This window comes from Protopterus annectens, chromosome 3.part0 (assembly GCF_019279795.1).
Source record: "Protopterus annectens isolate FY-2018-M chromosome 3.part0, PAN1.0, whole genome shotgun sequence".
Lineage (NCBI taxonomy): Eukaryota > Metazoa > Chordata > Ceratodontiformes > Protopteridae > Protopterus > Protopterus annectens.
Genome location: NC_056731.1, coordinates 912,945,144 through 912,971,300, shown reverse-complemented (window position 1 = coordinate 912,971,300; position 26,157 = coordinate 912,945,144). Strand labels below are relative to the sequence as shown.

The following is a 26,157-nucleotide window of genomic DNA, read 5'->3' as shown; positions in this document are numbered from 1 at the left end:
TGTTCAGTCGTTTGTGGAACAGTCTGTCCCAACACCTACTTTGGACCTGTCAGCACGGACAACCATGATGTCTTCTGCTCCTGAGGTGGACTCTGGGAGCCAACACTCTCCCGTCGACTCCTGGGAGGGGAGTCGGACTGATGTGTCTGTTCCGACTCTTCCCCTTGGGGCCTTGGCGCGGATGAGCTCTGCTCCCACCTCTGGCTTGGAACCTGCAGTTTTGGTGCGGGAGGAGTCATCAGTGTCTTCATACCCGGGTGCTTCCTTGCACCAGAGCTGTGGTGTCTTCGATGCCACAAGGATGGTTTTGTCCCCCCGGACAGTCACAACCTCTGAAATGGCCACCTCCTCCTGTAAACTGCCAGATTCTTCAGTCACTGCAGACCTACCTTAAGCATAGGGACCCAGTGCCTTCGAAAGCGCAATTGGGGGAATCTTGCTCTTCCAAGACCTCTCCAGAAGTTCCCACTGAAGAGGTTCCTCGGAAGAGGTTATGTACGAGGAGACATTTAGATTCCTGTCAGGAATCCATCACGTCTGACACAGAATTGGAAGGGTCCCCAAAGTCTCCGTCTGAGGATATCTCCTTTGCAGATATCCTAGAGATCCTTAAGCAGAGGGGCGACTGGCAGCCCCTTAATCCTACTGAGGACGACTCGGTGCTCCTGAAGGCTTTTGAGTCTCTACCCTCCACCTCTTTGGTTTCTCCGCCCTTCGATGAGTTGCTGGACCTTTTGTCTTGAAGGGCGTGGGAGTCACCAGATACTATGGCGCCTATCACCAGATACTATGGCGCCTGTTCCTAGGAGGCCCAACGAATACATCTCAGCACCTCATAATAAAACCTTCTTATCCAAACAAATTCCTGTTGATGCCATGGTGTTTGCGGCAGCCATTAAGAGATGTCTGAGACCTCTACGTCTGTCCATCCTCCTAATAAGGAATCTAAGACTATGGACAGATATGGCAAGAGCATGTTCAGTTCTACGACCTTTGCTCTTCGGTCTTTGAACTTATCTAACCCACTTCACAGGGCTTCAAAGAGATCTCCTGAAAGTGCTAGGAGATGCTCTCCAGGGTGCCGTAGCTGACAAAGTGATATCTCAGCTTGCTGCCCTCAATTCTATCGTTAACTCTTCCATGTGCCTTACATCATATGCAGCTGATGGGACGAGTAGGGCAGCAGGTACAGGAATGGCTCTTCAGAGACATTCCTGGATGCGCTTGTGTTCTTTTGAGGAATCTTTCAAGTCGTCTTTTGTGAATGCCCCATTTGATGGTTCTTTCCTTTCCGACCAAAAGTTAGAGACCCTCACCAGATGTGAGCAAGACGGAAAGACTCTATCTGCTGTAGGAGTTTGTTTTTTACACCCCTACTAGACATTATCCTAAAGATCAACGGGGAGGGAAAATGTGGTTCCGCAAAGCCCAAGGAGCCTTTTCGAAATCAAGGTGAAGCCTCCTCCAGGGGCAAGGAGGGGGCAATGATGGAAGACTATGCCCACGAGGCAGAGGGGGTCCGCAGAACCAGGGCAACAAGGATTAGTTCATTGGGAAGCCCTACCAGCACTCCTGAAAGGAGACCCGACTGTCCTGCTCTGGAGGCAGTCGGGGGGACGTTTATCTTTGTACCTAGGCGTCTTGCTCAAAATTACAACAGACAGATGGGTGCAAAATGTCCTATCCAGAGGCTATTTTATCCCCCTTCATATCCACCCCAAGCCAACAAAAGGAATCCCAGACGTTCCACCCAGTCTATGGGATGTAGCAACAGTAGAGGTTCAAAAACTATTAGGAAAGAGTCATCCAACCAGTCCCAGCAGACCAGCAAGGATCTGGAACTTGCTCAAGATTCTTTTTAGTGCCAAAGAAAACGGGGGACTGGAGACCAATTTTGGACCTCAGCAGATTCAAGTATGTAGAAAAGACAAAGTTCTGGATGGTCACGCTTCAGTCTGTACTCCCATTCCTAGGGAAAGACAATTGGATGTGCTCAGTAAATCTTCAGGATGCGTACTACCATATCAAAATAGCCAGGTCATACAGGGATCACCTGCGCTTCAGGCTGGGAGCCAGTCATTTCCAGTTTTGGGCCCTGCCCTTCGGTCTCACTACAGCCCTCAGAGTGTTCACCAAATGTATGGCAGTGGTCATGGCTCACTTGAGATATCAAGGAATCCGGGTGTTTCCATATTTGGACGAATGGCTCCTCACCGTACCCACCAGGCATCAGCTTTATTCGGATGAGGGACACTGCCTTAGATCTCTGTTTTCAACTGGGCATCACAATAAATTCAGAAAAGTCTGATTTATTGCTGTCGCAACATATACAGTATTTATAGGAGCAGACTTAGACACAGTCAACATGTCCTTAACTTCCTTCAAAAAGAGCGCTTACCCTACAACGTCAAATTTTATATCTCCTTTCAAAACACAAAGCACCAGCATCGCAGATTCTCAGGCTGCGGGGCATCATGGCAGCAGCTATTATTGCAGTACCCCATACAATGGACTTTTCAGGACTTGCCAATGAATCACCCAGTCCTGATAACCAACTCTTGCAAGGAGGAGGATCTTTGGTGGTGGCGAACGTCTGAATTGGTGACCATGGGACGTCCCTTTGTCCTTCCAGTTGCAAAAGTGACCACGGACGCCTCCCTGATCAGGTGGGGTGGGCATTATCTGGGACTGACAGCCCAAGGTACATGGCAGGTACAGGAGGCCCAATTGCATATAAACGTCCTAGAGATGAGAGCGGTTCTTTTAGCGTTAGTTCTTTCAAGACTCTCTTCCTCTGGGCACAATTGCAATCCAGTCAGACGACATGTCCGTAGTCTGGTATATAAACAGGGTGGAACCAGATCTTATCCCCTATGTCGAGAGGCTCTAAGAGTATGGAAATGGGCAGAGTCCACCCAGCGCTTTCTGATAGCAATGCATATTCTGGGAAAATCCAACATGATGGCAGGCAAACTCATCAGGAAAATTCTGTTGCCTCATGTGTGGTCCCTCAAAAACAAAAAAGTAGCAGAAATGATTTTCCGCAGATGGGGCCAGCCTTGCTGCGACCTCTTTGCGACTCCCACAAACACCAAATGCAGCAACTACTTTGCCCTGATCCCTCAACAGGGACAGTCCCCGAGGGACGTGCTCATACACGATTGACCCCTGGGACTCCTTTACTCCCTTTCCCATGATTCGTTGTGCAGAAAGACAGTTTTCTGGCCAGGACACTTATCTTAATAGCCCCATATTGGCCTAGTCTAATCTGGTTCCCCTTTCTGAAGCCTCATCTAGTAGAAGGATCCCTGGACCCAGTGCCGGATCTTCTGACCCACTCGTCAGGAGCTCTTCACCCTTCACTTCAGTCTATCAAACTGAGCTTGGCTGCTCCAAATCCCAGAATAGCCAGGTTTGAAAATATATCCGTGGAAGCTCCGCATATTCATTTGTCCTCACAAGTCTTCAACCAGGAAACTGTACCTCAGTAAGTGGAAGAGGTTTTCAATCTGGGCTCAGCAGAATAACATTGACCCTTTTCTAGCCTCCGTATCCGATATCTTAAGAGTTTCTGACCAGACTGTTCAATGAAGGAGCCGCAGCAGCAACCATTCGGGTACAACTGGCTGCTATATCCAATTTCCATATAGGTGAATCAGGAAACTGTATTATGTCCCACAAGATGGCGAAGGCTTTTGTGAAGGGTACGATGCATCTAAGACAACCAATTAGATCACCTGCCGCTCCACGGAATCTGAATTTAGTCCTATCCAAGATTATTCTCAGCCCTTTGAGCCTGCTTCTTCCTGTGAGCTGAAATATTTCTTGGAAGAACATTTTCTTGGTGGCCATTACATCCGCAAACAGAATTTCGGAGTTGCAAGCCCTTTCAGTTAAACACCCATATTTGATATCCCACAAAGATAGTTTCCCTCAGGATGGAACCCTTCTTTCTTACCCAAAATTTGTTCAGAATACACCCTTAATCAGGCGATTGAATTACTTGTTTTCTTTCCCAATCACACTAATCAATTGGAATATATACTTCACAAGCTTGACATCCACAGACAACTTTGTTCCTATTTAGACAGGACAAAAGACTATAGAAGAGCTGATCCGTTATCTCCTTCTCAGATTCCAAGAAAGGTGCAGCAGTATCCAAATGGCTTTCTGATTGCATATCCTTTTATATACCACCCTGCAGGCATTTCTTTAGAGAACAAAGTCAAGGCTCATTCAACCAGAGCGGTTTCTACTTCATAGCCTTTTTGGCCAGACTACCCATTGATTCTATTTGTGCAGCTGCCACATGTTCTAGGCCTCATACCTTCATAACTCACTACAAAGTAGACAAGGCCTCTAGGGACAGGGCTTAATTTGGTTCTGCTGTCCTTAGACAGGTACTGCTGTGAGCTACCCAAGATTGTGATGCTGGGGATGCTACCCATCAGTAAGAATGAAGATGTGATTGAACAACTTCACATAAAGAAGTTATGTACTTAACACAACGTTCCATGTGAGTTCTTCTCACCTTCATTCTTATGACCCCCCACCTACCCCCATCCAATGTCCGGAAGTTCGAGAGAGGCTCTAAGTTTGGTTTTGGTTGTTCTGAGGAGTTTCCTCGCACAAGTTGTGTATACGTTTTTCCTTTGTAATCTGTTTTAGATTTAGCACTAGTTTGCAGCAAACAAGATCTGGGGAAGGTAGAGGTGCATTGTGGGATAGGGTTTCAGCCTTGAGCTATTGGAGACCTCGAGCTTTGCAAACTGGGCAACTCATCAGTAAGAATGAAGGTGAGAACAACTCACATGGAATGTTATGGTAAGTACATAACTTCTTTTTTTCCTCAGGACTAATCGTTCCTTTTTGCCAAAGTTTTTTTTTCAGAATCTAATATTAATCAAACCTTACTCCCATCAGTTGTTCCCCAATTTCTCCAATAAAGGGGAGTACGTTCACACTCAGTTATGTTTTTATCTTGTTACGTTACACAATACTTCAAAAATGAAGACAAATATAGTTTTCTCTTTCAGTGGTTTTTATTAACTACAGCACACACGTGCGGGAGCCTCATGGAAAGTACCAGGGAGACTCCCAGAACAAAGGAAGCTTATATACTGGTGATATTTATGACGGTACAAAAATATAAAAATGAACCAATTAGACCATTATACAGGGCAATTAACCAATCGAAGGTTTACCCATAAACGTAAGATGTTAAGTTGTCAATCTCGCCTTCATTCTTGCTTTTGATGCCGTCGATCCGATCCTTGGCTCTCGTACCACCCAAATAAGCTCAAGAGTCACCAGCTCGAGGCAGCCTCTATCCCCCATCCTGCGAGATGTAAAGTACAGATCAGATCTTCGCTGCCTCTGAGGCTGATGAGTTCCTCTTTTACCAGCAAGTGATAAGTGATTTTTTACTTTTTTGCTTTTTAGCCCTTTAAAAAAAAAACCCTTTATTGTTTTTTTTATATTTTAAACCTTTTCTGATATACATTCTCTGTCCTTCTTCTCTTTTTTTTTTCATCTCAGGGACTTCACCCCATCCCATCCCCTTGTGTGTGTGTGTGTGTGTTTTTATATAGTTAATTTAATTTTATTCTTTGATTTATGTGTGTCTGTGTGTGGTGTCATGTGTGTCTAAACTCAATCCAAACTTTAAGTGTGACTCGTGTGCTAAGAAGTGTGACCTGCGGTCTCGGTCATCTTAACTACTGTCTGGGGCTTCACCTACCGGACTCCTGTGCTCCCGTCAGGCACCCTGGGGGAGTCCTGCAGGAAGCACAGAAGTTGCAGGGAAGGGATTGGGAAAGGAGCGAAACAGGCTTTTGTGCGGAGGCATCTCCAAGGCTGAAGTCTTCCAAAGGCCCAGGCAGCTTCTGTCCCAAAGCCCAAGACCCGCGTGCTCGCCCGACCAGAGTGAAGTAGGCGGCCGCCCTCATTCAGGACCAAAAATCGGCAAACGATGGCTATATTCTGTTTATTGTTCGACTTCGACCGTATGCGTCCGGGTGCGACCGACCACCGTCATGCCACGAGCATCGCCAGGCATCGTTCCTGGACCGTTATTAATAAGGCTATGCAAACCGGCTGCCGCGACCGGTACTTTTAGGCTAGGCGTCGGGTGATCGGTCGGCTCCGACAGGTTCAAGCTCCGGTCATCGGTTCAGATTAGAGGGTTCGGTTCTGAATGCGGTTTCCTTGGAGCGATAGCCGATCGGCTTCCCCTCTCTCTCTCTCTTCTCTCTCGAACGGACCGCTGACCCGATCTCTTCAAAGTCAGGTGTACATAACTTCTTAATAATTCACATCATATCTCTGGACAAAAGGAAAATCGGATACATTTCCTGCTTTCAGGCAGACTCTTGCTTTTCAGCATTTTCTCGTTGCTCAGAGTTCATTCAAAGTTCATAGTAAACAATACGTTTTAATACATACAGATGGTCACATACTCTGGTCACATACTCAATTCCCTCAAACGCATGCTTTGACTGTTCATATTCTACAATCCCCCATTTGATGCTGCATCATCACTTAACCTATCATACATTTGTGCCAATTGTAGCATAAGCATGCTACTTGTCTTTTCATTATTTGTAGACATTGCCATTTTATCATCCATATTCATAGTTGCAGGCATATAAAAATTAGGCACTTTTTTCACAGTTTTTGAAGACATTAATTTTAAGATCAGTGCTTCTATTAGGAATAGAACAAGAACAACAATTGCTAATACTGCAATTAATAAAATCAGCTTCAACAGTCCACCTCCCCAACCTGAGAATAGGTTGGTTAACCATGCCCACTTTGAACCATCGGCCTCCTTGGCCTTTGAAAGTTCGGAAATTCTTTGTATCCATTCAAGATGACTTTCAATTTCTTGCTGATTATCAGGAATAAACGTACAGCACTCCTCCTGGATTAAAACGCAAGTTCCTCCTTTCGCTGCGAGGGTGAAATCAAGGGCCATACGATTTTGGAGTACTACAGCCCTCATAGCAGTCAATTCATCAGTCACTAATTCTAAGGCAGAAAATGTAGCATTGCTTAGTATTTCAAGCAATTTAGACAGCTTTCTCAGTTCCCAAATTGATTTCACTGCTCCGTATGACAGAATTATACTAGCCAATGATATGATGTCATCACCCAAGTCCATATGGGACAGTCCTTTAGTACTAGCATGAGCGAAGTCATGGTGATAGATCCATGAAGCATCAACTCGACCTACAGGATTGACAGGTTTCTTAACCTCTCGAACGTTCCGAATTTTTCCTTTAGGTAATGCAGATACATGTCGAATAGCTAGAACCAGATAGCCCAAAAAGCAGCTACCAGACCAGTCTCCTGGTAGCCATTTATATGCTTTTCTTCCATGCACAAAATAACAATTTTCTACTTTAATGGTGATGTTGATAGACTTAAACCGATCCCCGGCGTCCTGCAGTCCTTAGAATATTTTCGAATAAACAGTTTCTATTTTCTGAGAAGTTAGCTATAGAGTCCTTAAGTCTTTTACAGGTGAAAAGTCTGTTACACCGCCCAAATTGTCTACAGTGCAGTTATATACCACTGTTTTGTTACAATGGCTGCACCCGACTCTGGTTTTACCAAGTTTTTGAAAACGCACAGTTCCGTTTTGACGGAGGGACAACTGTAATGCTAGTTTGTCTTTTGAAATGACATTTGATGCATCGTAGATCAAATTTGTACAGGTTTCTTTAACTCCTAAAGGGACTATATTGAGCATCAATACCCCATGAACAGTAGGAATAGCGAGCATTAATACCCCATGAACAGTAGGAATAGCTGTGCAAACCCAACAGTCTGAGATGTTGAGGGATATGCGTACTTAATGACTTGATAGGTGTTTAAAGGTGGATGCCATACAGCTCGTTTGGTATGAGTTGTAGAGGAAGCAGGAAATAGAAATGGCCACAGTAAAAATAGCAAAACAACAAGAATAATCACCAAAATCGTGCAATATTTTTGTGGAAATGGTTGCGCTCAATCAGTTTGTGTAATTGGATAAACTTTAGGCATTTTCAGGTGCTGGTACAGTATGAGTGCGAGTAGCAATAGGTGGAGAATCTGGACTAACAAAAAGTAAAGGTTGCTGATCTTCAGACGGGATTACCTTCTTGACATGTGATATGTGAATCCAGGTGGGTGAGCCTTGTAGCCGAACTGCTAAAGAAGTGGTCAGTAGAACCAGGAATGACCCTTTCCAGCGTGGTTGAAGAGCTGTTTTTCGAGAAAATGACTTGACGTATACCCAGTCTCCTGGTTGTAGTGCCGAGGACAAGAAAGGATCAGGAGTTTGCTGAGCTGCTGCTACCTGGCGATGATGAAACTGTAAAAAAGAAACAGAAGTGCAATACAGGGGAATATTATGATCAAATTCATCATATTCAGAAAAGGGCGGTGGTGGAGTCATGGGCATACGCATAGGGCGGCCCATGAGGATTTCATGAGGAGAAAGACCTTTATTAGGATGTACTTGAGCTCTCACAGAGAGCAAGGCTAGAGGTAGGGCCTGTACCCAAGTTAGGCCCGTTTCAGTTGTAATTTTAGCCAGTCTTGTTTTCAGTGTCTGATTCATTCGTTCAGTAATACCTGATGCCTGTGGTCTATATGGGCAATGAAACTTGAGAGTGATGCCTAACATTTTGCAAAGTGAATCAATTAATTGAGCAGTAAAATGTGTTGCACGATCTGAATATATTTGACAGGGAACACCAAAACAAGGTATTAATTCATAACAAAGTTTCTTAGCAACTGAAATAGCATAATTCTTGACACATGGGTAAGCTTCTAACCACCCAGAAAAAACATCAACAACAGTTCGAACATATTTGAAACGAGCACAAGGTGGAAGTTCAATAAAATCCCATTGCAAAGCGCAGAATGGTCCCAATGGTTTTGGCAGTGGTTGTGTAGGAGCCATTGTGCCTTTTGAAATGTTATGCTGTAAACAAGTGGAGCGCGTGCTCAAGAAATGCTGTACAGAAGCAGAAAGTCCTGGGGCAAACCAATCCTTTTGGATTTGTTTTATTAATGCTTGTACCCCAGCATGAGCTGGCAAGTGATATGCTTTAATAAGAGAATTTAACATGGACATTGGGCAGACCAATCTGCCATCTGAATGTTGCCAAATGAGATCAGAGCGTTTAAAACAACCTTGAGCCAGCCATGATTTTCTTGCTGATTCTGGAGCTTCAGTTTGTAAAGCTATCAACACTGTAGTATCAAAAGTAGCTATTGGTTGTAGAGGCTGCAAAAAATGTCCCTGAACAGTTTGTGAAAGAGCAGCCTGTTTTACAGCCCAGTCAGCAAAATTATTGCCTTTGGTTTCAAAAGAGTCCTTGGATTGATGGTCTGCGCATTTTACAACAGCAATTTGAGATGGTAACAATAAATGTTGTAATAGGTTATTTATATAAAAATGTTTTTTTTAACGGGTGACCCAGAAGAAGTTAACCTGTGTTCTTTCCATAGGGTACCAAAATCATGAACAACCCCATGGGCATAGCGGGAGTCAGTATATATAGTGACAGACTTGTCCTTAGCTATTTTGTATGCATTCAATAGTGCCACCAGTTCCACAGCCTGCGCGGAAGTGCCCGGGGGTAATCGTGCTGATCTTAAAACTTCAGTCTGTGTACAGACTAACCAAGCTGCTTGGAATTCTCCGGAGTTTGTTCGTAAACAGGATCCATCAACAAAAATAATTAAATCCGGATTTTGCAAAGGAGTATCGTACAAATGTAACCTAGGAGAAAGAGCAGAGTTAACTACAAGCACACAATCATGTGGTTTGCCCTCATCCGATGTTTGTATTAGAGGCAGGGTTCAGTGGTGGGCAGCGTATTACTTGCAGGGAGGGATTATTTATTAAACTCAATTCATATTTAGTAAGGCGTGCGTTGGAGAGGTACTATGTTTTCGTTTTTAAAAGTAATGCCTGAACTGCATGTGGGACTGCTAATATTGTTTCATGTCCCAAGGTTAGTGGCCTTGCCATGTCAATCAAAATAGCAGCAGCTGCCACTGCTCGTAAGCAAGCTGGGTAACCAGTGGCAACCAGATCTAGTTGAGTGCTATAATAAGCAATAGGCCGGTAACCTCCAGTGCGTTGCTGGGCTAAGAGACCCAAGGCAGTTTTGTTTCGCTCACAGCAAAAGAAAATAAATGGTTTTGAATAATCTGGCAATCCTAGTGCTGGAGGATTTACTAAGGCTGTCTTTATAGCCTGAAAAGCCTCATCGTGATGTGACGTCCAGGGTAAAGGTTCTGTGATTTCTTTTTTTAAAAGTTGTAACAGTGGGACTGAAAGTTCTGAAAAATTAGGTACCCATTGTCTACAATATCCCGCTAGGCCTAGGAATCCTCTAAGCTGTCTCTGTGTTATAAGGCGTGGGGCCTTTTGAATAGAGATTGTACGATTTGGGAGTATTTGACGAGAACCCATTGTAATGATATGTCCCAAATATTGTACCTTTGCCTGACAAAATTGTAATTTTGATTTATTTACTTTGAATCCATGCATAGCTAAAAAGTTCAACACCAGAAGGGAATCTTCCCTACATGAGTCAGTCAGGCGAAGCTATCAGGATATCATCCACATATTGAACAGAACGTGGCTGTAGTCGGAGATTTTGTAACTGTCTATGCATCTCTCTAGAGAATAAGGTTGGGGATGCTACATATCCGTGGGGCAATCGAGTCCAAGTATACTGTTGGCCCTTATAGGTAAATGCAAATAAATACTGACTATCGGGATGCACTGGAATAGAAAAAAAAGCTGAGATATCTATCACCATGAAACATTTTGCAGCAGGTGGGATACAGCTTAGAATAGTAGCTGGGTTTGGTACAATCGGGAAGACGGGCAAAACAGCTTTATTAACTTCCCGCAAGTGTTGCACAAATTTGTAAGCTTGTTTTCCGGGTTTCTTCACCAGTAATATTGGGGTATTACATGGACTTGTGGTAGGTACTATGATTCCGTGTTGTTCCAATGCAGAAATAACTGGGGCAATGCCAGATATAGCCTCAGTCGTCAGAGTATTGAGGCACTTGCAGTAATTTTGCTCCTGGTTTTAGGGTTATTTTAACAGCAGTAGCTGAGGTCAAAAATCCGACATTGTCATGAGTAGTCCACAAGTGAGAGGGTAGGGAATGTAAATATTAATCTCTGCTAGAATGTGCCTGGATGCACATCGCCTGTAAGATGGCGGAGTCATCCAGAGCTGCTATGGTACTATCTTGTTGGTCTGAAGGTACTTGGAGATGGATTCCATCTGCTGTGAAAAAAATGGTAGCCCCCATTTTGCAAAGCAGATCTCTCCCCAAAAGATTTAACGGTGCTGAAGGTCCTACCAGGAATGCATGGTTATCCTGTAGAGGTCCCAAGGTAACTGGGACTGGAATAGTTTCAGAGTATTCGATAGGTATACCAGAGACACCCACCCCTCTAGTTATTTTGTCAGAGAGGGGAACTGTCATGGCTGCTTTGCCAGCTAACATGGATTTAGTTGCTCCGGTATCGATTAAAAACGGATAGGGTTTATTTTTAACCAGTAACATTACATGCGGTCCATCCTGATCCACAGGAATAAAAGGACACAATTGCTGTTTCTGTTCACGGAACCTTCATTGAGGTTGCTGCCGATTGGACGGTGTCCAGCTAGAATTCCATTATTGTGATGTATCTGTGTATGGTGCTGGTTGCTCGGCCAAATATGGGCATTCGTTTTTCCAATGGCCTGATTGGCCACAGTTGAAACATTCCGTATGATTACTAGAATTTTGGGGTGGAGCCGACTGTGTGCCCTGCCAATTTTGTCTATTCTGATTTCCGGGTCCTTGGTGTCCAACCATCCCTCTTCCCCTTCCTCGCCCTCTACCCCGTTGACCAAAAACATTGCACATTTGTGTTTGTGCTTTTACTAATTTCTCCTGTAAATCTTGCTGCTGTTCGCTAAATGGTCAGAGAAGTATTGTACCTGTTGGACTAACTCATGCAGGCCCAAACTAGGCCAATTTAAACGTACTTCTTTTAACTTGTCCCTTACTTGAGGGCGTAGCCCATCCACAAAGGCGGTTGACTGTCCGCTTTGTGCTAGTCCTTCGGTGGGTTCAGGGTACCCAGAATATGCCTCAAAGGCTTCAGTGAGTCGATTTAAGTATTCGTCTGTAGGCTCATCCTCTTTCTGTATGATTGATTTGATTTTTGACCAATTGGGGGTAGGTGGTACAATTACAGTGATAGAATCAACTATGTTTCATATCCATTTTCCCCTTGCATATTGTGCTTTGGTATTGGTGTAGGAACATTAGCATGATCTCAGATAAGTTTCATAAGATTGGCTGGTACAGCGTATTGTAGGACAGCTCTAACCTCTTCTATGGTAGGATTTTGCAAATAGATATGTCCTGCCAGTACGCGTTGAAACTTCGCTGGGTTATTGCGAATAGGCGGAAGTGATTTGGTAATGTGGGTGCAGTTGGACCACATTTGCACAGAGTACTTGTGTACTTCAGCTGCATAAACTCTTAAAGGCAAATTAAATAGCTTTCTGCAGATAAAGGCCTTCACTGTGCGGTAACATGTTTGGGTTTGTCGGGTGGTGGTTAAATAACACTGCACAAAATGTTGTCTAGCCCCAGTGATGTCTGTATTCAGTATGAAGAGATTACCACACGACATAGCTTCTTAGTTAAAGCCTTACTATTTAAAGATGTAGACTCATTATCTTAAGCATGCACCAATGGGAGATGTGCATACTTCTGAGCTTGAAAGAATGCCAGAATTTTCTACTAGTACAAGGGGAGAATGCAAGAATTTTGTGCAAAGACAAGGTTCTCAGGCTGCTGCCCATTGAAGAGGGTCATCACGAAGATCAGCGAATATATTTGGTACTGGTAAATATTTTGTGTATTGTTTGCTATCTTGTGATAGTATTTTGCTGCATGGAGTCTGATGCATTTGATATATCGCTGTTCATTAAGTTTTGTATACATAATGCTACAAAAACAATTTAGAAGGTACTACTTGTACATCATGTCCACATTTCTCATGACCACCTCACTTTACAGTGCAACACTAGTCTTTTTGTACAGAACGGAGTATGAGAAACTGCTTAGGCATGTTCTTTCCATTTTGTCTCATAATCTGGTAGCATGCTTTACTTTCTAGATAAAACAGCATATGTTTTCGTCTTTGATAGTGGAGACGGTCTTTTTACCCCGTGTTTTATAAAGAGCGCTTAAGTACTGTTTACTTTCTTTTTTCAGATCTTCCTTTAATGGCACTTCCTCCATGCCATGCGCTATGTCAGTTCTATGTGTTGAACGGAGAGCTGTCCTGTCAGCTGTATCAGCGGTCTGGGGACATGGGGCTGGGTGTTCCCTTCAACATTGCGAGTTATTCACTGCTGACTTGTATGATCGCACACATCACTGGACTGAAGGTTTGCGTACTTGCATGCTTTATTTTTTTTAGGAATGCTTTTTTAAAAGAAAACCATACCGTACACTGTAGTTACCTTCTGCAGTTGTTTTGCATTTCCCCTAATATCACCTTGGTGGTGATTACTACTAAGAAACCCTTAAGTACCTTCAGTGTATTTCATTTCCACTTGTTTTCCTGCTTCCTACAAGTGTTTTCCCTATTCAGACATCACATTGCTTCAGAAAGGAATTTGTTTCTACCTGCGTGACTTACACTAGGTAGCAGAGATTCTGTAGTGTGCACTGTTCACCTACAAATTTGCATTCTGAAACTTTCTTGTGGGAGTCTACTGGAGAAACCTTTGTAAAGAACTTGTAGGAGTAGCAGTGCAACATTATTTGTCTTCATTTACTGGGAAAGTCTAACCGGGTAATAGCCATTTCAGCAGAGACCTGGGGAGAAAAGCTCCATTTGTTTACATTGCATTATACTTCCAGTTAAACAGAGTAGTTGCATTTCATTTTTTTTTTTTATTTATACATGTACAGTAGCTACATTTATACGTTCTAAGATATTACAAAGGTAAAAGCTACAAAAGCGCCCATGTGCATCTTAGTGGATTGTAAGGCAGCAGTTATGTATAAAAAAAAGTTATGATTTGTGAGACTTTGAGAGTATTCCGTTAAGAGTATTTGGAGAGTATTGTATGTGAGCACAAAGTTTTAACCTGGTGATTAAAGCATGTCCAGGACCAGGATTGGTTAAGATGTTTAAGCAGTGGTTTAAAACCATCAAATTTATCAGAGTTTTATTTGCATGGGGATACAATTCGGAGTTTTGCAAAGTATTGGGAGTAGAGCCAGTCTCCTGCAACGTTGACTTATTTGTGAGAAGTAAGAATTTCTTACTAGAAAAGAGGTCCTTTGCTGGACAGTAGAGCAGTAATACGTTTTGTAGTGCAGAGCATTTTTCTGAATGAGTTTGTGCTGTAGTTTGTGAATATGTTGGGTAGTTGTGCAGTTCAAGCCAGTTTGATTGTTTTAAGTTGTGACAGTGATGTGTTATATGAGGGAGATTGGTGGCAAATTTAGCTAACTTATTGCAGCAGGAGGCAGGTTTCTTTGAGTATTGTTTAAATTTGTTAGGATACGAGCGGCCTCTAAGAGAGTTGGCAGTAACAATGTGGTGGCGTGAGTTTTTCCTGCAGTATCTATAAGGACTCCATTGATCCTATAAAGGGAGGCTAGTTTCTGGTGTATACATTTACTGGTGTGCAGTATATGTTGGTTGTAGATAAGATTGTCATCTATTATAACTCCTTGAAATTTATTGCGAGTTGCAGTTACAGTGACAGTATTTGCTGACTTTACAGTAGAAGATTGCTTTCGATTTGAGCAACTTTTTGAGGTAAAAAGCATTAACTTTTCTTGGGGTTGAGTTAGGAGATTTGATTTTTTTTTTCCTACAAAGGAGAAACATTTTTGGGTAATGTCTTTGATCTTATTTATTGCTGATGCTGCACATATTAATGTTGAGTTGTCTGCATACTGAACTAAACTAGCATGGTGAGTGGAGGTTAATATATAAAATAGGAGGCGACGCAGGACAGCATCCTGAGGGATATCCATAGTAACTGGTTGAAAGGATGAAATAGGTTTGTTGCTGTTTACGGCTTGTTGCCTTCCAGATAAGTAACAAGGTAACCATGACAAGTAGTGTTGTGAAAGTCCTATTGAGGAGAGTCGAATGAGCAGTTGCTGGTGCAAGACAGTATCGAATGCCTTTGACAAGTGTAAGAGCACTGTAGAGACAAGCAGACTATTGTTTCTGTGTTGGTTTATTACATTGGTAAAATGGAGTTAGAGCAGCAGTGGTACTCTTGGAAACACAAGAGCAGGTTATTTGAGGTAGGTATTGCATCAGCTGCATATGGATGCATTTCTCTAATATTTTGGAGAGGGGAGAGCATTACTGTTAGTCTGTAGTTATTAAACACTGTAGAAGACCCACCTTTGTGCAGTGGTATGATGTAGGATTTTTTCTACAGTAATGAGACGTACCTTTCTGCTATGGACCTATTAATTATTATGGGTATAAGGAAGGCTATGGCTTCTGCGGCTATTTTTAGGTTAGAAAATAAATTAGTGAATCTCATCTTTGCAGTGAAACCTTGCTTTTTATCAGTTAAAAAATAAGCTAATTATCAAGTCTACAGGCAGCCATAATTTTCAGCCTACAACTGAGCTTGGCCAGCCTTTGACTGCCCACTCCCCTGGGGAGTATCAAAGCACTCAACCGGTTGTCATTTGTACCCTACTGTTTCCTTTTCTGAGATAGTAGCCAAAATGTGGAGATGTTGCTACATTTCAGACTATGTTGCATATTTTGCTTCGAGTCCATAGTCAGTGGAGGATAATGGTGCTCAGTGGAGGATGAGGTACTTTTGAAGTATGTTTTCTGTATTAACGAGAGTTAGCAACTCATTTTTGGCTTTAGGGACTTATTTCAGATACAAGTAAAATATTTGGTTTGGCTTGGTAGCCATAAGTATTGCTTCATGATGCAATCTGCAGTAGGTTTGCAGTTGGGATAGCCTTGTACTTTTTTGCAGTGCTGTTTGGAAATGTTTTGTCTCATTTTGTGGGCCTGTTTTTTTTCCACACCAGTGTCTATGGTTATAAGTCTCATCTAACTGCTTTTATTATCAGGTTCTCCTAAACTCCATCATAACAATGCTCTTGTTGTTGCCATATCACCAACCCAAAGCACCACAGATAATTTGTCACCTGTTGAACAGTGCAGTAATATATCTTCAGTGTGCCTGTTTTTCTGTCTAGGACTGTTTGAATCTAGGGTGTTGATTCCTCTCGTATGAGTTTGTTGACACACTAATGAATTAGATACTGTTATTACTGTGGTGGTTCCTGTGCTGGTTTGATAATAAACCTGTTTGCAGATGGTCCAAAGAACTGGAACTGGTCTTTTACTCAAAACTGGGTGGGAAGCTCAAAAAGAGGACTTTGCTTTGTTCAGTTGAGTAACAGTCATTTTAGAGAAGTGCAAACTGATGTAGGTGAAGTGTTATTGAGTGCACTGATGTGACGAGATGCCATCAAGGAAGCTGTGAAGATGCCTAGAGTAGTCAGTTCAGAGCACATGTAATATAGAAAGATGAATCTAGGTTTCATCAAGATGGTTGGAGGAGACTGGCTTCAGGATTTTCTACCACATCATGTTCTAGAGGGTCTGCCACAGTAAAACTGTAGTTACTATAAAGCTGTTTGCCAGTCCTTTACTCTAAAGGGATGATGCATTCATACATGTATTCTATGCTAGATCTAGCAATAAATGATTTTAAAGATGGAAGAGGATGGAAAAAGCTTCAGCCAGCCAGCCAGCAGTTGTGGGAGTGAAGACAGCAACTGGTGGGTGATGAGATGAAGATGTCCTTCAAGGATGCATCTGCAGTCCTAACATATGGGTTGTCCTGCCTCAGCCCTTCGGTCGGCCGGATTCCAAAGTCTGGGTCTGGCCTCGGCTGATGTCGCACTTCACCTGACGTCATAGCTGCTGTGGTATAAAGGCATCAGCCGACGCCATTTTCCCCAGTCTTTCTTGCCACGCGGTGCCCGAAGCAGAAGCTGTTTGCAAGTGCCGGTCGGTCGGATCCAGAGATTTCTACTACCGAAGACTTCTAAAAAGCTAAGTACCCCGTTGGGGACTCTTTCTTGCCTCAGCCGATGTCAGACAAAGTAAATAATTGTTTAACTTGTGGGAAACAAATACCTCATAAGGATTTCCACTCTTACTGCCTTCCTTGTTTAGGCCCGGACCACGACGTATCAGCTTGTTTACCCTGTGCTTCTTTCAACCGACGGACGCTTAGACGTTGGTCGGAGTTTGCAGAGGAGTTTTTTGGTCCCGCTTTTGCTTACAAAATGCCGTCTGAGACTCCGACAGCACAATTAGCTAAAAAACGCAAGGAAAAGGACCGACACTCGCGGTCCGCGGTTTCAGCTGAAACCACGGTTAGGCCAACCGCGAGTGTCTCGGTTTTGGCTGAAACAGAGTCCTCGGTTCTTCCTTCGGCCGAAAGCAGGCCTCCGGTAGCCGAGGCTTCACAAAGCATGGTTGAATCGGCTACAGAAATTGCGCCTACAGAAGCAAGCACCCAGGATTTAACTGGTGGGTGATGAGATGAAGTTTCACCTACTGATCGTTGCCAGCAAGTGTGAGGAGAGCATCAGACCAAATGATGGAGACCAGGTTATGCTTGAAGGGAAGTCAAACATTCTGAAGATATTGGCAGCCCTGGCATACAAGAGACTTAGAAGCAAGCTTTATGCCCTATAGTGAAACTGCTTTTACAAAAGGCTTAACATAGTGTTGAATAATGCACGTCATTGATGCAGTGTGTTTTGCTATGCAGAATGTCTACATGCTACTTGTCAAGTCCATTTACATTAAATGGAAAAGTTAAGATTTTACTGTTAAGGATATTGTTGCTTTGATTCATGTGGGTGCCTAAGATTACTACTGGTGTCAGATTTTAGACGTCTGCTTCTAGTTTGGAACAGTTAAAGGGGTCAGATTCTGAAAGCACTGGAGTTTGCACCCCATTTTTTAACTGATTCATTTGCGAGATACTTTGCTGCAAATGTAAGGGAACAAGTATATTCTGAGTAATACCATGTGTTTCATTCCCTTATTCTACTGCCAAGTGAATCCCTTTATGATTGTATGGATCAGGGTTGCACTCCTGTCCATGCCACAGGTAGAATCCAGATATCTGGTTAGCCTTCCAGAGTTAAGAATCCCCCAAGTAGCCTGACTCTGCCTCCCCTGGAAAATCTTCACATTCCCAGTATAAGGGTGGCATTAATCCACTCTATCTTTAGTTTTTTTTTTCTGCAGTTGATGTGTCAAGTGAACTAAAAATGTCTGACATCATGCTTGGCTTGTTCCAGTCTGAACAGATAAGTATGCAATTAAAGCTGATTTTTTATCACTTCTGTGGAATATTGTTGGTCTGTTGTATTGCAGTTGGGTTTTTAACAATGTGCGCTTACATTAATGATGCATCTGCCCAGGAATAAGTTTTGCGTGTGCTTGCTTTAAAAGACACCTTACAAAGACTGTACTGTATGTATATACTGTTTAAAGCCTGACCACAGCATGTCTGCTTCTATTTGTATGAGATTTAATAGGAAGATCATTACAAGAAGGGAGTTTGCCTTCCACTAGTATTTGAACAAAAGGATTTTTGTCCCTCATCAGGCTAGCATCCATTTCTGCTGAAAAGTAGCAGTAGCCTTCCACAGATATCCCATAAAAAAAAAAACTGTTTAAAAGGCAAAGTGGGGCCCACAAGGGGGGGGGGGGGGGGCTGCCAAGTATCCAGGTATGCTTGACCTCTGTAGGCCTGATAAAGTTATTTTCATGGTGGCATCTTTGGGCTTCTGGCATTGCCACTTTGGAGGCTGTTATGCCTTCAGCACTTCACACATCCTACTGGACAGGAAAAGTTTTCTATCAAATCAAATGCCAAGTCCCAGGTATCTAGACTGAAAGAACATGTTACCGTAATGGAAGGGAGAGGACTGTATCCACAGTGGTTAGAATGTGCCTGCACTTGAAGGTGCAGCTCAAGGATGCCCATCCCCCATGAGCTTGCAAGTCTCCAGCAGTAGTTTGTTCACCCAGAACCGTCAGATGTCTGCTTCACAACCCCTGCCATCTTGCTGGTCCCTCTACCACAGGACTGATTTTAAGGTGGCTCAGGGGTTACTCCATTTTCTTCCAAACCTGCAGCGAGACCCTGAGCAGCTGTCTGTCTCTAGGTTCCCTTGTTTGTTTTTCTTCAAAGGGTAAGGAAGCATTATGCTACAGATTTTCTATGTGTTTCACTGTTGCAGTCATTACAGTTGGGTTATCCTGCTGGCAGGCTACCCTCAGTCGGCCTGAATTCCAAAGTCTAGGTCCGGTGTCTGTTGCTGTCGCCTCTTCCCTGACGTCAGTGCGCCAGGGGTATAAAAGATGCATCCGTTGCCATTTTCTTCAGTCTTTCTTGCCACGCGGTGCCCGAAGCAGAAGCATTTCGCAAGTGCCGGTCAGCAGACTCCTGAGATTTTCGTGTTCGAATTTCAGATCCAAAGTCTTCATTAAAAGCTTAAGTAGCCCGTTGGGGAAAACTTACTTTTTTCTTGCTCCAGACCGATGTCAGAAAAAGTTAATTGTATTTCTTGTGGGAAGCAAATACCTCGTAAGGATTTTCATTCTTACTGTATTCCTTGCCTAGGCCCTGACCATGACGTTGCTTGTCGGTTTTGTGCTAGATTTAACCAGCACAGTATAAAGCGCCGGTACGATCTTGCTTTCAACTATTTTGCCAGAAGATTTAATTACATGATGCCGTCGGATAGCCAACTGACTACCGCAATTCAAAAGAAACTCAAAGAAAAGGACAGGCATCCGAGGTCTAAAACAGGCGGCTAGGCTTCTTCTAAGCCGTTCGCCGGCTCTCAGTGAGGTGCTTTTGCAGCCCCTGATGCCTGCTACTTTGGACCCGTAGGGCGCTATAGACTCCCACATGGAGTCGCCTAGGCCGCTGGAAGCTCAAGGTATTGGACCTTCGGAAACTATTCCCTCAGATGGGTCCGGAGCCGCTGAGCAGGCATCGGCTTCTGAGGGTGTTTTCAGACCTACTCAGTTGTACATTAGAGACTCCAGCTACAAAGACTAAAGCATCTTTAAAGACAAAGAAACAAGTGCAACAGCCTCATGGACAGGCCTCCATGCCCAAAAAACAGATGCTCAAAATGGCCGAAGACTTAATTACTTTGATCAGGGTTTCCATCCCCCTCCTGATAAGAGGCCTAGTCAAGAGACAGAATATGAATATTCAGATCAAGTTTCCATTTCTTCAGATTTCTCTTCTGATCAGGAATTCTCTTCCCCCTCCCTATGAGGATTCTGATGCTGAAGAATCTATCCCTTCAGCCTCTCCTCCAGAGGATTATTCTTTTGGGGAAACCTTGCATACCATGAGGGAACATTTCCACTGGGAGAGCCAAGATTATTCTGAATCTAAGAAAAGGCTCAGGGACTTCCTTTTACTCCCACAACACAGGCCCCTAGCTATTCTGCCTGTGTTAGACATTGTAGCTGTATTTTGAGTCCAGTCTGACCCCATACTCCTTACCTCCAGCTCCTGTTGAGCCGGACAGGTACTACAGGGTGCCTGACTCTCATAAATTCCTTTTCAAAAACCCTGCTGCTGACCCAGAGACTATTTCTCAGGGTCACAAAGGGGTCAAGGCAGCCACTGCAAAAAAACCCTACCCCCTCCGCCAGGGATTCCAGGGCATTAGACAGATGGGGAAAGATTTACACCTCTGCTACCTTGGCTATAAGGGCTTTAAATTGTCAGTTTCATATGCTCAAATATCAGCAATATATTATGTCCCTGCTTAAACAGAAAATGTTGATAAATTCTGAAGGTGCAGAAAACAAAGAAATGCAGGGTTTATTGCATGCAGCTGAGCAAGTTGGAAAGCATACTTTGCAATGTGGTTTTGATTCTTTGGAGGCCTTCTGCAGGGCCGCTGTCGAGGGTTATGTCATTAGGAGGCATGCTTGGTTAAAGGAACAAAATTTAACAGATCATGTTAAAGCAAAATTATTAGATGCTCCATTACAGCATGATACTTTGTTTGGTGTAAAAGCAGAAGAGGTGTTAAAGAAAATGGAGGACAAAGCTAAATCTATGCAAACAGTCAAGGATTTCTTACAGGTACAGCCTCCAAGATTTAGCAGACACTGGCATACAAAGAGTTGGTCCTTTCCGGTGTCAGACAGACCACAAAGGGGCAGATACAGATGCCCAAGAGGCAGATCCCAGCCCCAAGGTTCATACAGGTCTAAACAGTGGGGTGCTCCTACCTCCAAAAGTGGAGAAGACAAATCACAGCCTTACAGGAAACAGTCCCAATGACTTCCCCCTGCCTGCGCCAAGCACTTATCTTCTGGCAGCACCTTTAGGGGGTAAACTAGCACTTTTTTCTCAGAATTGGCACATAACCCAGGACAAATGGGTCTTAGACATAGTGTCACAGGGCTACAAGTTTCATTTTCATACTCTGCCAAGGGCAAATGATTGGCCAGACCTACCAAAAAACCAATGGACAGAGGCACAAAAACAAGTCTCATCCCTCATGGACATGAGGGCCATTCAACAAGTACCAGAACAAGAGCAGGGCCAAAGTTTTTATTCAAGACTTTTCTTGGTACCCAGAAAGGATAAAGCCTGGAGACCAATACTGGACCTATCTATTCTAAACACATATCTGGATATACCAAAATTCAAAATGTTGACCTTACAGCAGCTTCTGTCCATGTTGGGCAAGAAGGCTTGTCCCAGTCAGACAAACATGCAGAAGATACCTTAGATTCAAAGCTGGCTCAATGCACTACCAATTCTGTGCACTGCCCTTTGGCTTATCAACTGCGCCCAGGGTCTTCACAAAGTGCCTGGCACCAGTAATTGCATTCTGCAGACAGAGGAATACAAATATATCCTTACTTGGACGACTGCCTCATACAAGCGGAGAACAAGGACATTCTACTACAGCATCTGGTGTTTGTAAAGAGATTACTACCATGCCTAAGGTACACAGTGAACGAACAAAAATAAAAATCAAAACTAGTACCCTCTCAAGAGATAATATTCCTGGGTGCAAGCTTAAATACAACTGCCCAGATGGCTCCTCTCACGCCAGGCAAACTGACTACCTATGTCAAACTGTTGGCAACAAAGGCCCAGTTATCTACAAGAAAAATACTGCAGGCTTTGGGCTTCATGGCATCCTGCATGCTACTAATTCCATATGCAAGACTGCATATGAGGAAACTACAGTGGTACTAAAGTGTTTGGACGCAGCATTGCCACAGCCCGGAAACAATAATTACACTCATTCCCTTCCTGCAACAGGAGTTTCGATGGTGGGCGAAGGCCTGTCACCAGAACAAGGGACAGCTATTCACCTTACCCCCAGCCAGGCAGACATTGACAACGGATGCATCAGAATATGCCTGGGGGGAACACATGGCAGGAAGATGTATTCAGGGCACATGTTCTGCCAACCAAATGCATCTACATATCAATCAAAAAGAGATGCTAGCTGTTCAGAATGCCCTGACAGCCCTCAAGGACCTACTTCATCCGGGACAACTACTGATAGACAGACAATACCATGGTCATGTGGTATATAAACAAGCAGGGAGGCACTCATTCTTACCCCCTCTGCAGACTAGCCATGACTACAGCATTGACTTCTCAAGTACATCTGCAGGCACAATTCCTGCCAGGAAAGATAAATACTCTGGCAGACTAAGCAGAAACCTCATGGATCCACACGAGTGGAAATTGGATCCACAAGTCTTCAACATAACAAGGAAATGGGGATGCCCGGACATAGACCTATTTGCCTCTCCTCACAACTGCCAACTAAAGAGATTCTGCACAAGAACTTATCCCAGACCAGCCTGGAAAGTGGATGCCCTATCTTTCAGCTGGAAAATCTTAACAGTATATGCCTTTCCTCCGCTACCTCTCCTCCCCAAGGTACTCCTAAAGGTCAGACAAGAGAAGCCAAAAATTATGCTGATTGCCCCACACTGGCCCCGCCAGTACTGGTATCCAATCCTAAGGAGCTTGTCTCAATGCCCAGCCTGGATCTTACCTCAGATCCCTCACCTACTGTCACAACAAAACAATCCGATCCTGCATAGCCAACTCAAGACCTTAAATCTGGCAGCATGGCGGATAATGTCATCATACAAAACACACCTCTCACTAAAGTGGTGATGAATGTCATTTTGGAGGCCAGGAGGCCTAGTACTAGAAAATCTGATGCAGGCAAATTGAAGAGATTCTGTGCCTGGAACCAGGCACAAGGAATTGACACAGCAGTACCAAATATTCCTCAGATTTTGAATACTTAACTGAGATGCTGGACAAAGGCCTATCCTTTTCATCAATTTAAAATTCATGCCTCTGCCATTTCGGCTCATTACAATACAGAGCCACCAATCTTTTCTCATCCTTAAAGGCAATACCTCAGAGGAGCCAAAATCTTAAGGCTTCAAGGAGATCGCCAATACCTGCATGAGGACCTCAATTATGTTTTGGAAAAACTCACTCTGACCCCTTTCGAGCCAGCCGCTATAGCTGATATAAAGTTTTTATCTTGGAAAACAGCTCCGCTCCTAGCAATAACCTCTGCAAGACTAGTCTCAGAGCTACAGGCACTCATGGCTGTGGAAACTTTATCATTTTTTATCCAGACAGGGTTTCTCTGAGGACAAACCCAACATATTTATGCATAAGATGGTGTCCACTGTGGCTCTCAACCAAACTATTCTTCTGCCTACTTTTTATCCAAACCCACAGAATAAGGGTGAGAGAATTCTGCATTCTTTGGACATGCACAGACAGCTACGCTTCTACTTGAACAGAACGAAAGCTTTCAGAAAGACTGGGAAACTACTAGTGGCATATGCTGCAGGATCACAAGGAAAGGCCATCTCAAAGCAGACTATTTCAAAGTGGATAGGCCACTGCATTTGTTTCTGCTATTCACAACATGACAAGCCAGTGCCTAAGGACATTAGGCCACATTCAACCAGAGCAGCAGCCACTTCAGCAGCCTTCCTCAGGGGAGTACCAACCAAAGACATTTTAGAGGCTGCTACCTGGAGTTCAGTGCACACCTTTACAAAGCACCATCATTTACCAATCTACTCTAAATCCAGGGCAGGCTTTGCCACTGCAGTTCTGCAGGGCCTCATAGCCACTCCTAATGCTATTTAGCTCCAGCCTCCCAACCATAGCTTTGGGATTCAACCCAACTGTAATGACTGCAACAGTGAAACACGAAGAACATAGTACAGTTGTGTACACTTGCCATAAATGTAGATATTAGAGTGTATTCACTGTTGCAGTCCAGGTTACCCACCCACCATCCCTCTTTTCTTTTTGCTGGAACTTAGATGCACTTCTCTAATCTATACAACCTATGTGGTGTATTTGCTTGTAGATGAGGGTATAATATTTTTTGGTGCATGCATGTTTTATTGGCATATTTTTAGCCTTCCTTTTTGGGGGCACCTGACATCTGGGGCAAGAAAAACTGAAGAAAATGGCGTCTGCTGCATCTTTTATACCTGTGGCGCACTGACATCAGGGAAGTGGCGACAGCAACCGACGCTGGACCTAGACTTTGAAATTCAGGCCAACTGGATAACCCAACTGTGATGACTGCAGCATTGAATGCACTCTAACATCTACATTTATGGTAATTGTACACGGTTGTACTTTCTCATCTGTCTATATGCATGGAGAATCATAAATGGTGAGAGTACTGTGTTCTGGGCCTCCCCCAGACGTCCCCTTATTTGAGGAACTTTTGACCATGACTAAGCATTTTAAGTGGCAAACCAGAGGCAACACCATCCCAGGAATGAACCTTCTGGGACAAGACCCTCCTGTAATGCATTTGCTGTACCTCCAGTTTTCGAAACCTTGGATGATGCCTTCAGAGCTGCATCCTTTGAACCAGACTCCCAATATCCTGCTCCCAGGAGGCTACTTTTGTAGGGTCCAGGAATCTGTCAAGTTTTTTACAAAGTTGAGATGGTATCGAAAGGCAAAAGGTGACCCACTAACTGATAATGGCAGTGATCCTGGCTCTTGTAGCTTTCAAGTAGATCTGGAAACCAAAAGTTCTATACTTGACTGTGGTACTGCCTGCAATAATCTTGTAAGCAAACAAGAAAGGGGGTATCGGTTGTACAGGCATGGGAAGAAGCATTATAGGCTTAGATGACCTTGAGAGCTACTACCATTTCAGTCTTGAATGCTGTGAATAATTTTGAGCAGAATTTCAGCAGTCCCTTTATGAATGGATGCTAGACTGGGGCATCTTGTTCTTGCAGGTGTGTGTGTGTGTGGGGGGGGGTACCACTGATACTTATTTACTTCTAGCAGCAGACGGATGTAAAATTCCACTCCAAACAGGCTTGGGCATTGGATGCTTTCTTTCTAAATTTGAGCAGGTCTGTTTCCAGGTGCTTTGCCTCCCATACCCTTACTCCCAACAGTAATTCACAAAATAAGGGAAGGCAGATGAGAGAGGCTCCTTTCTGGCCAAGGCAACATTTTTTCACTTCTTGTAGAGATGGTAAGGGAGTAATTGTGTGAACCTGTCCATGCATGCACTGGCATCATTGAGGACATAAGAGTCTTACATTTACATATCTCCCACCCACTGGAAGTCAGTTCTGCCAGAGATTTTAATTTTATCTGGGATGAATTAAACTTGCATCTGTTTGAGCTAGCTGCTATGGTACTATTCAAATACCTTAACTGGAAGAATGTTAGAATGTTCTGTCTTTAGCTGTTACTTTAGGAACACGGATGCCTGACTTCCGAGCATTGTGCAAATATCCCATCTAAAGCTTCCACAAAAAAGTGCAAGTTTGCACACAAAGATTCCTCCTTCATGCCAGAAATTGTTCCAAGTATTTTAAATGAAAGCCATTGGTTGCTCATCTTCTGTAACCCTTGGAGCATAGTAGAAAATATTTTACTCTTTGACCATTGACTGATTACCTGGAAAAAAAACACTGATATAATAAAA

At 43.5% G+C, this 26,157-nt stretch overlaps 1 protein-coding gene across 1 annotated transcript in view; it reads left to right on the top strand.

Moving 5' to 3' along the window:
* Window positions 1-26,157, top strand: part of TYMS (thymidylate synthetase) — a 443,887-nt gene that overhangs the window by 177,136 nt on the left and 240,594 nt on the right. The window contains exon 5 of the mRNA XM_044065236.1: window positions 13,303-13,478. Within this exon, the coding sequence (XP_043921171.1) occupies window positions 13,303-13,478 (176 nt within the window). The remainder of the gene's footprint in view (window positions 1-13,302; window positions 13,479-26,157) is intronic.